At 38.8% G+C, this 14,443-nt stretch overlaps 1 protein-coding gene across 1 annotated transcript; it reads right to left on the bottom strand.

Annotated features, from left to right (window-relative positions):
- Positions 1 to 10,307: 10,307 nt before the first annotated feature.
- LOC133733816 (uncharacterized) lies at positions 10,308 to 11,570 on the bottom strand. Its single transcript, XM_062161459.1, has 2 exons — positions 11,051 to 11,570; positions 10,308 to 10,912 (listed from the first exon to the last, which is right to left on the bottom strand). The coding sequence occupies exons 1-2, from the start codon at positions 11,568 to 11,570 to the stop codon at positions 10,308 to 10,310; spliced, it is 1,125 nt and encodes a 374-aa protein (XP_062017443.1).
- Between the last annotated feature and the right edge of the window lie 2,873 nt (positions 11,571 to 14,443).

The raw sequence follows: 14,443 nt of genomic DNA, 5'->3' as shown, positions 1-14,443 counted from the left end.
GTGCTGGAGAGGCCGGCCGCCGGAGAGATTGGTGACGGCGGTGATGGGGCGGCAGCAGAATTGGGTTGCTGCTCACTTTATTCAGAGTTGGGTTTGGGTCTTTGGGCCTGGGCTCAAGTTTGAGTTATTGGGCTTCCTGTTATGGGCTAGTAGGGAGGGTGTTTTACCACCCTCATTTGTCACTTAGTGATGAAGGTGGACCTGACCTGAGATGTGGACATTCTTGGGCTTTCAGGTCGACTTTTGGTCCAGAACCAATCGTTTCGGATCAAGACTGCTACGGGAGTTGGTAATTATCTGGAACAAGATTGGCGTTCAAGTGGCTTATGGATAAGGAGTTGCTCCTATTTGTTGGCTAGGAAGTGACTTTCTATTGGTACCACAATTGCGTGATTGGCTAATGGGAGGTTAGAATATGATTTTGCCCTAGAAGACTTTAGAGTTTCTTTGTCTATAAGTTCGCTAATTATAGCGAGCTTATCAGTGACTTGTAATGAGTTTGCTTTGCTTAGACTAGGGTTCCGGATTTTCTTGCCGGCTATCTTTCTGTAAGTGTAGCTAGACTCTAGCCATTGGCTGAATGCCGGGCTATTGATTCTAATGATATCAATTTCTATTCAAAAAAAAAAAAAAGAGGAATTGAGATAAAAAAAACGAAGAAATTAAACACTTTGGACACTTCTTCTTCCAGAAACATCAAAACCGTGTTGATGTAATCAATTTAAAGTTCCAGCCGACTTAAGTGATGAGCTCTTTGTACCTTAATTGCTAGCTAGCCAGCTAGCTTGTTGTGTCGGTAATCCATTCACATCAACCAAAACAAACCAAAAACAAGCCAAAACCATGCTCAAAACTTACAATTCTTTGGCTCTATTAGGTGGTTAATGCAAATCTTTTCTTATACTGACGTTTTTTTATTAATCAAGTAGTTAGAAGATTTAGGGACCCAAATAAGTATTTTATAGATACGCAGAAATAGAATTTGTTCCCAATTATAATATCAGTATTCAGTAACAACAAATGGTATAAGGTTATACATGTATCCTACCTTGACCCCTCTTATCAGTCAAATGAGTACATTCACAAACAAACAACCTAATTACTTATGAAAAAAGCTTAAATATATATATATTGGTCTAGCTTTTTCAATATTATATAAAAGAGCTGTAGATGTACATGTACCACCATATTTGACGATATCTAGATGCATAAAATCAATGGTTTATAATCCATCTGTATGGTCTTTAGCTAAAACGAAGATGCTCAATTTCTTATAAGTTAGTTATGTTTGACAAAATGAAAAATCCAAAATGCATGAATACGTAGTCCAGGGTTCTATTTTGGACTCGGGAGGAGGGCATCGCTGATCTTCTTGTTAATTATCTGCATGCCAACCACGTGGCTAGTCCTATGTATGGGACGATGAGAAAATATCTCAAATTTTTCTACGTGTTCTGGAAGAGAGAGAGAGAGAGAGACTTTGGGTGGGTGCTAACTGGCATATTTACTTGAAATGTAGATTGCTTGGACTCTTGATTTTTTTTTTTTGATCAGGTAGTTAGCGTTTAGTAACTCACACACCCATGCAGTGGTATCTCAGCGCTAGGACACCTGCACCGACATTGCGGCGAAAGCCAGGCAAAGCCAGACTAATCCACTGCACCGCAGACGCATGAATCCAAAGGATCCCTCAAATCTGCTGGCCACGGGATGGAGCTGAGATTCGAACGCTAGACCTGGGAGTTCCAGACTAGGCCGTTCGACCAACACACCACACCACGTGGTTGGACTCTTGACTCTTGAGTAATTCTTTTTGGTAATGAAAGAAAATCGTCGTTTACACAATCGAGTTACCATATATGCTCGTTAATTGTGTGCATGCACCTTAAATACAAATGAATTACATGCATGTATCAGGAAACTTCGTAATTAGCCCAATTAATGGTTACACGGTTACACCTGTAAAAAGGGTGAAGAAAAGGTTTACTCAGAGTCTTGAGCGGATCAACAAAACGTGTTGAGAAGTGAGAATGTGAGAAGACGGTGCATTTGATGAATTGTCTTGATATTTAGATGTTAACTCGATAAACACACACAAATAGGAATTGCATACAAAAATTGGGATACCATAATCGATCCGCAACTGTGTCGGTGTACCAAAAAGTATCAATATTCTGCAACTCCTCGAGAAATCGAAAACATAATCAATATCCGAGCAGACTTGGGTTACAAGCTAAATGGAACCGTATCAAATATGAAACATGCAGGACGAAATTGCAAAATGTGTATAGCCGCACTCACACTCTCAATATTCAAAAACGTGTGGGCTATGTACTATGGCTAAGGTGTCACACTCATGCCACAGGTATTAGTGTGTTACAGCCTCGATTAACTTAATCAGAAAGGGCATGACATACACGAGTCAAAGAATGAAGCTAGAAGCCTAGAATATTATTGGAGGTTTCTTAAGGGGTCGTATTTTCTTACCTTCCCATGGCAGAAAATTCCTTTTATATATTCTCCACTGTCAGCATGAGATGGAGACGCAGGAGAATATTAGGCTAGAAGAGAGAAGAGGACCCCGACACTGCCCCAGTGCTTAACCTTTCTAGAAGAGAGAAAACAAAGCCATGAAGGAGAAGCCACCCCCAAGACCAAGTCGAAACAATAATGCTCAACCTTCTAGATCGATCACTAATCTATCTCTATCAATCTCTAAATATATACACACGGCATTACTACGCCATTGGGATCGTTTAGTTCTTTATTCTTGGTAGTCCTAGTCGTGAGTGGTAAGCCTTGAGCTAATATGAGTGCAAGATCTTCGTAATATATATTCCGACTCAAGCTTCTCGATGATCAATATCACTCATATTTCTCATCGATGGCTTCATGTTTTTCTATGTGAAATTCGTATTCTTAACAATTACCCTCATCTCCCTTCCAATGGACACATGAAATGCTCAGTTGATTACAATTTTCTTTTTCATATTTCCTCTATTTAATTAAAAAAAAAAAATTGAAGATTGATGACAAATTAATGAAATGAGGATTGGACTGGGCCCATCTTTTTTTGGACCGGTCTAGTTCTAGTTGTTCACGTAATGGAGTAAGGTTTTCTTCGGCACCAACAACGTTTAGACCGAGGCCCATGTGGTTTGTACCTCTCTCCAGGTACTCGAGGGGGCAGAAAAAGAGTCTCTTGCCGGAAAAAGGAGCGTGCCATACTTGGTGGGCTTATCAAATGCCTACAATATCCAATCTATTTATATCGCATATGTATGAGATTGGATATTGTATGTTGGATATTGTATGAGATTGGATATTGTCCAATCTAATGCCTACAAAATCCAATATATATATATATGACTTCCTTGTGTACATTTTTTTTTTTTTTTTAATTCACCCAAGCCGGGCGCCAATATATTCATTTAAAGTCAGAATAGGTCATTACATACTCTTCCGCTGTTCATTCAGAGACAGACAAGAAGCTAGTGGTAGTACCCACAAGTGGTACATACATATAGTCCTACTCATTATACACTCAAAAGCGAAAAAATACCGGATATTCTCCTTCGGTACTACGCCAGAGACGCTAGAAAGACATAGAGTGTTCCTAATACAAGGAATTTATTGTAATTAGACAAAACTAAAAACATAGGGATTGTGCCTAGGGCAAAAACCTAGCCCAAACATATCCAGTCCAGAGCAACATCAAGAGAATGCCCGCCTAAGCCCATTAGGTCTGGCTTGGCCCAGACCCAGCCTCCACCTCCAGCAGACGTTGAACCAACACTGTAGTTGCAGTTCCGCCGACCCACGTCACCGCCACGACTGCTCCACCAGGATCCTTGCTGCCACGCACCAAAACGCCACAACTAAAACCCACGAACCAGCCGCCACAACCCGCATCGCCCCGAACCTGCACCGATCTAGTACCCTTCGATCCTTGTCCCCATGCATCGCCGTCGACCCAGGAGCTTCAAAGGAGGACCATCGATCCTGCACCGCATGGCCTCGCATCCCGGAGATTTTGTAATGGAAATCTGAAAAACCAAAAACCAGCCTGCAAGAACTCCAAGCAACACCCCTCTAGATCCCCTGGAATGTTAGCATCAATCCCCGTCTGGCAGCAGACCGAGCGGCGTAGGTGAGCCTATGCCAGGGCCGCCACCGGACGAGGGCGATCTGTCAGTTGGAAAACCTGCCGCCGACTAGGGTTTTGGACGAGGAGAATAATCCTTGCACGACACGGGCAGTGTAGTTTAGTCCTTCCCCAATCAAAAAAGATGATAGTTCACTTTCTTGTGTACATCAATACAAAAGAAAGAGAAAAATTCAGTCACCGTCCCCAAACTATGCTGCCAAGGTCAATTTGATACCCGAACTCTCAAAAGTATCAATGTGATACCTACGGCTGTCAATGGGTCGTGTCAGGTTGGGTTCGTGTCGGGTCAAGGTATTTGTCGTGTCGCAAAATATAAACTCAAACCCAACCCATTTAATAATCGTGTCAAAAATTTAAACCCAAAACCAACTCATTTATTAAACGGGTTACCCGTTTCCAACCCGCTTAACCCATTTAATAAATAGGTCGTGTCTTGTTAGACAAAATGACCCATTTAAGCGTTAACAATGGGACCCATTTAACTAAAAAAATGCCTAAATTGATTAAATTCACTAAAAACTCCACAAGACGAAGAATATAAATAATTATATATAATTCATAAATAATTAAATCCAATAATTAAAAAGCGAAATATTTCAAATTGTCTAATCCTATGATAAAATACTCCGAACGTCCAAAATTTCAAGAAGAAACATAGCACAATTGGGTTATACGGGTTCACTTCGTGTTGGCGGGTTGACCCGTGGCCGACCCATTTATTAAATGAGTCATGGCGGGTTGACCCACCGCCGACCCGCTTTTTAATCGTGCGGGTTCAACCTGCTTTATTTCGTGCGGGTTTCGAGTCGGGTCGGAATTGACAGCCCTAGACTGATACCCAAAGATATATTTTGACATCAACGTGATGCTTCCGTCCAAAATTTGTGACGGTTCCGTTAAAAATGATCACGTGTCATACGTGTGACAGATTTTTAAGGGCAAAGTCGTACTTTTACACCAATTTTGTTGTATATATAAATATTAAAAAAAAATGTATGCTTTTCATCTTCAACTTAAACCGAAGAACAAGAACCCAGGAAGAACAAAAACAGAAGAACAAGAATCCCCAAAATTTCAACTCTCTCTCTCAAAATTAAACTGAATAAGCCCCAAAATTTCATTCTCAAATCGGAAACCAAAATCAACCATGGCAAGTTCCGTCAGCAGCTTCGAAGATTTCAAATTCTTGCAATTCGAAGACTCCGATCAAGACTCTCTCTGGGAATTCATCTACCCCTCCGACGCTTACTCCGACGACAACCTCCCCACCTCAACTCCGACACCGAACCACCACAAAACTCCGAGCTCATTGGGCCCAACACTTCATTCGACTCCCCAATCACTTCGCCCATCGCCGACCTGATCCGGGCCCACACCCGCCGTCGTCAGACCGCTCTCGTTCGCCTTCTCGATCTACCTTTCCTGAGCCCTCTCAATTTCGATGACCGCCGTGGCCATGATGATAATGACGTCGGCGGTGAGCGACAAGTTTTGGCTGGAGAGGATGAGGAAATTGGGGAAGAAGACATTTGCTCAAAGATTGCAAGGAGGTTTCCGGATTGGGTTTTCTCATGTGAAGGTGAGAGATTGAGCTTCAAGTGGTATAATATATTGGTTTTGTGAAGGATTTTTGGAATTTGGTTGATGCTATAAAGGAAAAAGTGTTATGTATGTGAGAGGTTTAATCGTGTTGTGTTGTATTTGTTTTGTACAATGTAGCTCAGGGATTGTGATGTTCTGGATGACTATAAGCTATTGATTTTTGATTAGTTCTTGTATTGATTTGAACTTCGTTGGTTTTGATACAGAAAAAGAGGGCTTTTTGGTGCTTAATTGGGGATTTTGAGATAATGCTGAGGAAGAGGACCAAGTCAACTCAAAAGGATCAAGATCAACACCAAATGGGGCATATGCCAATTTCTAATGCTCAGTCTGAGTCACATTTCCGGTCTAATGTTCTTGGACCGAATCTGAAAAGCAATTTTTTTTTTCATTGTCCCTGGTCTGTTTGTGGGGTTGAGTCCTATAGATTTAACAAATTTTGATTCAGTTAGGAGCCCAACTTCGCCTCTAGATTTTAGGGTGTTTTCGAATCTAGGCAGCCCCTTTAGGTCCCCAAGTCCACCTCTTCATGGGCATAAGAGGAGCTGGGGTAGTAGTAAAGTAGGCTTAAGCATCATCGACTCTCCTGATGATGATGATGATGATGTCAAGTTTTCTGGGAAAGTTCCCAGATCATCAGAGAAGAAGAAGAAGAAGAAGATGAAGAAGAAGGAAAAAGAAAAAGTAAAAAAATGAATTAACAAAAGAAAAGGGTACATTGGTCTTTTTCTTTGTTTTTGGTCTTCATGTGCTTGCCACGTCACTTTTTTAACGGAACCGTCACAAATTTTGGACGGAAGCATCACTTTGATGTCAAAATATGTCTTTGGGTATCACATTGATACTTTTGAGAGTTCGGATATCAAATTGGCCTTGGCAGTATAGTTTGGGGACGGTGACTGAATTTTTCTCCAAAAGAAATCACAATCAAGGCCTACGTCAATTAAGATTCATTTTATAGCCTTTATGGCTACCCCAAAGGGAGATTGGTTAGGATTAGCCCTTGTGGTTAGTTCAAGGGGGGATTGAGAATTGGATTAGCATTATAGATCAAAAATTTGATTCCTCTCCAATATTTCTTGTTTGAGTTTTGCTATTGGAACCTCCAAATTTACTCACTTAATCTCTATGCTTTTTGCACCTCTTATCAAATTTTCAAATACTAAATTTACTCACTAAACCTCACTAAAGTTCCTCAAATAAGCTCGCTCATATAATTTGCAAACAAATTATTATCTTTAAAATAAAAAACTTAGTCATTTCAATGATTTAATTACTCTATAAATCTTAACTACATATACATTTCTTAATCAAACAACATGCATAAATCTCTTTTCCAATAAAAAAAAAAAACCAAACACAAGGTATTGAGTTTCAAGAATTAATTTCTAATCAATAAGAAAATAATATGAACTATTCTTTTTTAATTTTTTTTTCTATTTTAGCTGTGCAAAAATTTCTTTATTTTTTGTACTTCATGATTAATTATTAAAATTTTTTTTTGTTTTTTTATTGCTAGCTAGCTAGCTTTTTTTTTTTTTTTTTTTTTTTTTTCTTTTCTAAATATAATGGATAGAGTTAGATTTAGGTCATAAATAATAATAGGATTTATTATAAATCATAATAAGATTTTTTTTGTTTTCCCTCACCAATATGTGTTTAACATATATATCATGGTTTCATGGTTCTTGTTCTTGAGAGTTCGATTGCTAACGTCCGAGTTTTTGACACCCTTGGTCGCCTTCGTCCTCTCGGGAGCCTCACCTTGCTCTCTTGAGGTGTATCTCCCAAGCTATGGTTACAATCCTGGTTACGGTTACTATTACATTTACACTGCTCTAGTGACATATGCAGTGCAGCGATGCCAGTCGGCATCAAGTCACATGGTTACCTGGTTACCTTTCCTTCTCGATGCGATTGTGCATCTAGTTATGCTTTATTATTTTTTCTTTATTATAGATGCGTCTGTGCATCTCGTTATGTTTTATTGCTTTCTTTCGATGTTTTGTGCATCGCTCCATGTACTCCTCAGTTTCACTTAATATAGCTTGTCGTCATTCCTTAAAAAAAAAAAACATATATATCATACATTTTTTTGTCTCATGATCTTACTCATATTTTTAATTCTCATTGAATATATATATATATATATATATATGAAAATTTTAATGAGTATGTACTGAAATTGAAAAATGAAAATGGGTCCTTGACTAAAAGCCCCAAAATAAGCCAAAGTTATCCCACTTACCCCAACAATAAATTTTTATTCCCACTAACCCAATTTAAAGTAAAATGATCATTCTGACCTCAACCTAATAAATAAATTACATCATTAATCCACTCTCTCCCCTCTCTCTCTCTCTCTCTCCTCTTCGCCGGAGAAAGTTTCCCGGCCACATGGCCGGTAATTCTCGAATTCTAAGGCAGATCCTTCATTATCGCCACCTCGCGCCTCATGTCCTCTGCACGGAGGTGTTACGTCGGCGAAGGTGCAGATCCAATCGAGGCGGCGCCATCGATTGTGCAAGGTAGGCCGGCGGTAATTGTGAGGTTCACGATCGAGCTTAGTGAGAAGCCCAATCTCCGGCGCAACCTTTCCGGACATAAGGAGATTGTAACCCCAGTAAAATGGTTGAAATGCTTACCTGAAGTTGAAGATGGCACCCACCACTGCCGATTCGCTGCTCCTTGAGTCCTTGGTATTATTTCCTTTCAAATTATACAATTTCGTATCAGAAACTCTAGTCCAAAAAGCAAAATGGGTCTGTATGTGTGATAAAGAGTCATTGAGAGATGGAGGAGGAGAGAATTAAGCACCTTTGACTGACTGGGTCGGTGGGTTTTTGGAAGCCATTTTTGATTTTGTTTTTGTTGCTTACGAAATAGGGAGGCTTTAGAAACTTAGTTTTTTGTGAAGCTTTTGCTGTAGGGGGCCAGAGGCAGAGTCTTTGAGGTTTCTATTGCTATTAAAATGTCAAATTTAATGCATTTTGTTGCTTCTGTTCGTGACTTTTTATTTTTTTTTGGATTTGATCATCTTCATCATTAGGTGTGCAGCGGTGCATTATAATTAATACAAAAGAGGTCGCCATGGTAACCACATGAATCAAATACATGTCAAAAACTTGGTCACTTTGAGTCATCCATGTGACACAGACCTTGCCATAATATTATTTTCCCTCCTTTCTTGTCCATCCAATAGCCCACGAACAGACATAATTTGATATGAGTTGTAGAGATTACATGACTATCCTTTGGATTAAATATTGTAGATTTGATTAATATTCATATTTGTTACCTAGGACAAAAAAGAAATCGAGTATTAATATCCATATTTGGAGGCAATAGACGTCTATTGGGGGGCAATAGACGTTTTGAATTAATGTAATATTTTCATTTTTTTTTACTTAATTACAGTTTTATTTGTCTAATCTTAGGAAGATTAGTTCCCATTCCGGCGACCCAAAGTTCTATTAGGGAGTAATAGACGTCTATTGGGGGGCAATAGACGTCTATCAGGGGGCAATACATGGCTGATAGACTTCTATTGGGGGGCAATAGACGTCTATTGCCCTTCTATTGTATTTGTTAAAAGTAAAATGTTGTTATATAGTTTATTGATCGATTTATAAGAAGAGTTTTTTTTTTAAATATTTTATTTACTTAATATTAAATGTAGCTCATGAATGTTAAATCAACGTACTACGACTCGGAAGGTTGCGATTTTGTGTTTGAGCATTGTTGGCAATACTTGAAAAATACGGAAAAGTTTGGGAAAACGCCATCAATGGAAAACACCCACTTTAGTCCTAATCATGTCAACTTGGATAGCGATGAACCACCCACTACTGAGGATGAGCTGCCCTCATCAAGAAAGGCACGTCCTCAAGGACAGAAAGCTCAGAAGCTAGCTAAGAAAAAAAGCAATAAGCAGGATGCGGATGGCCTACGAGTTCAAATGCAGAAATGTTATGAACAAACCGAACGCGAGTACCAACAAAGGCAAAGACAGTTTGAGGAAGGTCAACTAATTGAGCAACGCGCTGAGGATGCTCGCACGATGCAGGTGGATCCATCAATTTTCACCCCAAGAAAGAGGAGTAGTTATTGGGAGAGGAAGCAACAACAAATAATTGATAAGGAGGCCGAAACTTCAAGCATCCCGGAACAATCTCAATATCCTACACCCCCTGAAGGAGACAACACTGGATTGACCACTTATGATCCACTTGGCGAGACATCTTGGATGTAATTAATATTGTTAGTTGCTTTGAATGGTTTGTGTTTTAATTTATGATAATAAAAATTATTATGTTGAGTATATCATCTTCGTAAAAAAGCATTGAACTTTTATTTTCTTGATAAAGCAAACCACGCAAATAAAAAGCACACAACGGAAAGTAAAAGCAAACCACAAATAAAAAGCACACAACACAAAGTAAAAGCATACCACACAACAATACAACCAAAGTAGGCCATGACCACTTATCATGACAACATGGCCACTTATTGAAAGCACAAAACAAAACAAAAATGCTCACTGGTGGTTCTGATCAGCTTGTAACTTCATGGTCCATAGGTGATCGACTAGATCTTCTTGGAGGTTTTTATTCATCACTGGACATCTAACCTCCCTATAACGACGCAAGAATTGATTTAGTTGTTGCGGATTGCGATCAACATCGGTGTCCATTACTGGTCTCTTATATATCTCTGCTTTCCTTGGTCTGGTTGGGATATCATCCGGATCAAATGGCTGCGCTGCATCTTTATCATGCTCATCTTCAATAATCATATTGTGCAAGATAATGCACGTCATCATGATGTATTGAAGGTTCTCCTTACTCCACCCACGTGCTGGTCCTCTTATGATTGCCCAACGAGCTTGGAGAATACCAAATGCTCTCTCCACATCTTTTCTGTATGCTTCCTGCATCCTTGTGAAATGTTGTGTCTGCGGCGACCTCGGGTTTCGGATTGCTTGTACAAAGGATCCCCACTTAGGGTATATGCCATCAACTAGGTAATAACATTGACGATAATGCCTATTATGTACCTGGTAGTTCACTTCAGGGGTTTCACCGGTGCATACGTCATTGAACAACGGTGAACATCCAAGGACGTTAATATCATTCAGGGAACCTGGAAGTCCGAAGAAGGCATGTCAAATCCAAGTATCGTAGGAGGCCACCGCCTCTAAGATGATTGTGGACTTCCCCTTGTAGCCAGTATACTGCCCTGCCCATCCGGTGGGACAATTTTTCCATTGCCAATGCATACAATCAAGACTACCGATCATCCCCGGGAATCCCCGTTCTGCAGCTTTGTCAAGCAGCCGTCGCAAATCTGCCGGTGTTGGTCGGCGGAGGTACGTCTCATGGTACACATTCCAGATTGCTTTTGTGAAGTGCTCAAAAATCTCAATGGCAGTGGACTTCGCAATATCTAGGTAATCATCGCAGAAATCAGCTGTGATGCCATACGCGAGCATTCTCATGGCGCATGTCAGCTTTTGTTCAGTGGATAAGCTGAGTCTCCCACAAGCATCTCTTGTTTGAACAAAATATGGGTCGTAGTTGGCCACGTCGCGCATCATCTTGTCAAAGACCCAAGGTTGCATTCTATATCGCCTGCGAAAAATGTTTGGTTCATACCTGCACGGATCCGTGAAGTATTGAGCTTTGAGTCGAAGATCCATCAGCTCTCGATCCCTGGCCTTATAGGTACGACCTTCTGAAGAACCACCCCATTGTGAATCCTCATATTCCAGAGTTTGGATTTGCAAGGCAGCGGCAGACATCATCAAGTTTCGTCGACGGTTTCTCGTGACGGCCTCTTCTTGATCTTTCTGCAACCATTTCGTCAAACGATTCATTGCAGAAATGGTTTGACAAAATCAAAACGGAAAATAAAGAAAGATTTGTGTGATTTGGATATGAGAAGTGTTTGTGAATTTGTGAGAGATGAGGATGATAATGACCCCATATTTATGGACGGATTAAGTTCATTTCATTAGATAAGATATGACACGTGGCGGACAAAGACTCGACCGTAATTTGGACAGCCAATTAGAGATTGACACGTGGCGCTGATATCACATCGAAATTCGGCTGTTTGGCATATATGCCGACACAAAACATCAAAATATCTTCTAAATAGTTAGATTTTTTGTCGTATGTGCCGACACTTTTGTCGTATATGCCGACACAAAAAAAAAATATTAAAACTTTTTTTAAATTCATTAAATAAATTATCATAGTTTTTAAATATTATGATAAAATGTTAAATTATTTTTTTTACCTTATTTAATTAAATTAACATATTTTTAATATAATATTCATCAAAACTATACTCATATTATATTTTAGTCAAGAATAGTGAAAATAGCACCCCCCATGGTTGGAGATGAGAATTGAGTCCTATATGAATAGTGCAACAAGGGGGTGCTAAAATGAGAATAGCACCCCCAAATGAATCCCATGGTTGGAGTTGCCCTAAATGGACAAAAACCCAATGAAAATAGATAAGGAAAATAATAAAGAATATAATCTAATATTATTGAATTAGAAAGTCTACATAAATTAAATATAATATTTTTTTGGTATAATTTATTGTCCTTAATAGTAATTTTATAGTAGGTTATATATATCATTTAATAATTGATAATAGAGTGAGGTCAAATGAGCAGATTTGGAAATCTCAATAGAAACACTCTTCTTGATTTTCGAGAGGGTAAGTCCTCCTACTACTCTAATAAAATAAGACAAAAGAATAAATTGACTAATATGGATTGAAGTCATGCAGCCCAGAGTGCAAAGTGAACTAGTTTTCCCGCATACCAAGATGACCCATATCATGTCCCCTCTTTTTTCCAGCTTTCATATTGGGCTCACAAAATGGGCTGCTGCCTGCTAAACTCCGAATAAGGAAACACAGTCAAAACACTTCAAGAGTTCTAGTTCTTCTTCCATCCATCTTCTTTCTCGAACCATCCACAAGATTAGATTACAGAGCCCCATACCTATAGGCTATAGCTATAAGTCTTAACTTGTTTTGTTGATTGGAGATCGAATTCACTCGGTTCAATCATCAATCCACTCTGATACACCAAATGATAGATGACCACAATATATACCAACTAGATACTTATCAAGTTCAATGTATACTAGTTGAAATTAGTTGAAAGTCCCTCCCCATCTTCAAACACCCTAAGCCACCTCTACCCTTCAATTTATTGTTTCTGACATACGTGTGCGGTTAGAACTGGTTTTCAAGTTTTCATACAATCAAACTGGTGGCTCAACATATACACATCAAGGGGCACATGGTCTCTCCTCTACTTATGATCAGTATGGACATTTATACTTCACAGTCCACGCAGTGCAATGGATGAACATCGATCAAAGAAAGGCAACCAACACTCCTAGATATGGGTTAGGAATGAAAATAGTAATAAAAAACAAAGTCAGTCGGCCGTCGTCTCGCTTATAAATAAAGATAAATTTAGCTATTAAAATTTTTACGAGTAATTTAATGTGTTCATTGTGATAACCAGTTAATTACTCGTACGCGATCCGTTTACACATACATTTTAACTTTTAAATTTAATCTTCAAAAATTGACAAAAAAAAAATGAAAACTTCACAATAGGTTACACATATCAGAATTTAGTGTGCTAATTTCATCAGAAGTGCTTAACTCACAACTTACAAGTATGAGTTGATCAGTTGATGCTAACTACCAATCTCATCAACTGAATTTGCATCAATTATTTTGGTAGATATATAAAATGTTAGTTATGAAATTATGATGTAGGATACTCTTGTATATTACTATCTTAGTGTCTTACCATTTGATCAGATATACTGGGAATTGTGCAAAAGGCTGCAGACTTAAAAAAAACATGCAATGCATGTAGAATTTCTGTACTGATATCATATTGTTGATACAATATATATGTGAAAAACCCATATATGCATATAGAACTAAATTAGTCTACCACCCGCAGAATCACACAGAAATATCAAATAGCACAAAGAGTGTTTGATCAGAAAAATAGGAAGAAGAAGGCATTGATGATTCTTCTGCGTATTAAACAGCACATGGAAATTTGCAGTACTCTGCGTATTAGACCAAATAAACATTCACATACAACAGAGAGGTGGATCGATCTGCCATTCTTGCATCTGCGCGCCTAAGCTTCATCTAGCTAGAGCAGGCCGGGTCCAAACTAAATGAGATTGAGCGTTTTATGAATAGATTTGAACAAATGAAACAATATTCACAAGCTCCGTTATCTAAACAGATTGGTGAATAAAACAATACGTTTTACTGAGGTCTAGATGTACGTGGTCCTAAGTCATTATGCATGAGTACACTGTAGAGCCAGATTTATTGGAAATCCCCCCAGATTTATTCAGTATTCACATTGAAAGGTTAAAAGTCTTGGAAAAGAATTGAATAGCTAGAGAGTGCATTGGAGGTATTAGGTATGGCTTTTAATGGTTATAAATCATCTTTAACTCTATTACTTGGGCAAGGATAAAACCAATTATAGTAGCATTTAAAATTACTTATTACATTGTTCATTGTAATAGATGTAAAAGTAAATTGAGGGCGGTGACAATTTTTTTTTTTTTTTTTTGAAAAGGGGTTTGGAACCCAGCCTAACTG

This window comes from Rosa rugosa, chromosome 1, assembly GCF_958449725.1.
Source record: "Rosa rugosa chromosome 1, drRosRugo1.1, whole genome shotgun sequence".
Taxonomy (NCBI): Eukaryota; Viridiplantae; Streptophyta; class Magnoliopsida; order Rosales; family Rosaceae; genus Rosa; species Rosa rugosa.
This window is presented reverse-complemented; position numbering and strand designations above follow the sequence as displayed.

What these genes read in the sequence shown, in the direction of transcription:
- LOC133733816 (XM_062161459.1), bottom strand. Translation starts at nt 11,570, where the DNA reads ATGTCTGCCGCTGCCTTGCAAATCCAAACTCTGGAATATGAGGATTCA. An exon ending in GATGATCGGTAGTCTTGATT is followed by an intron (nt 10,913 to 11,050) that starts GTATGCATTGGC and finishes TCGGACTTCCAG; the next exon opens with GTTCCCTGAATGATATTAAC.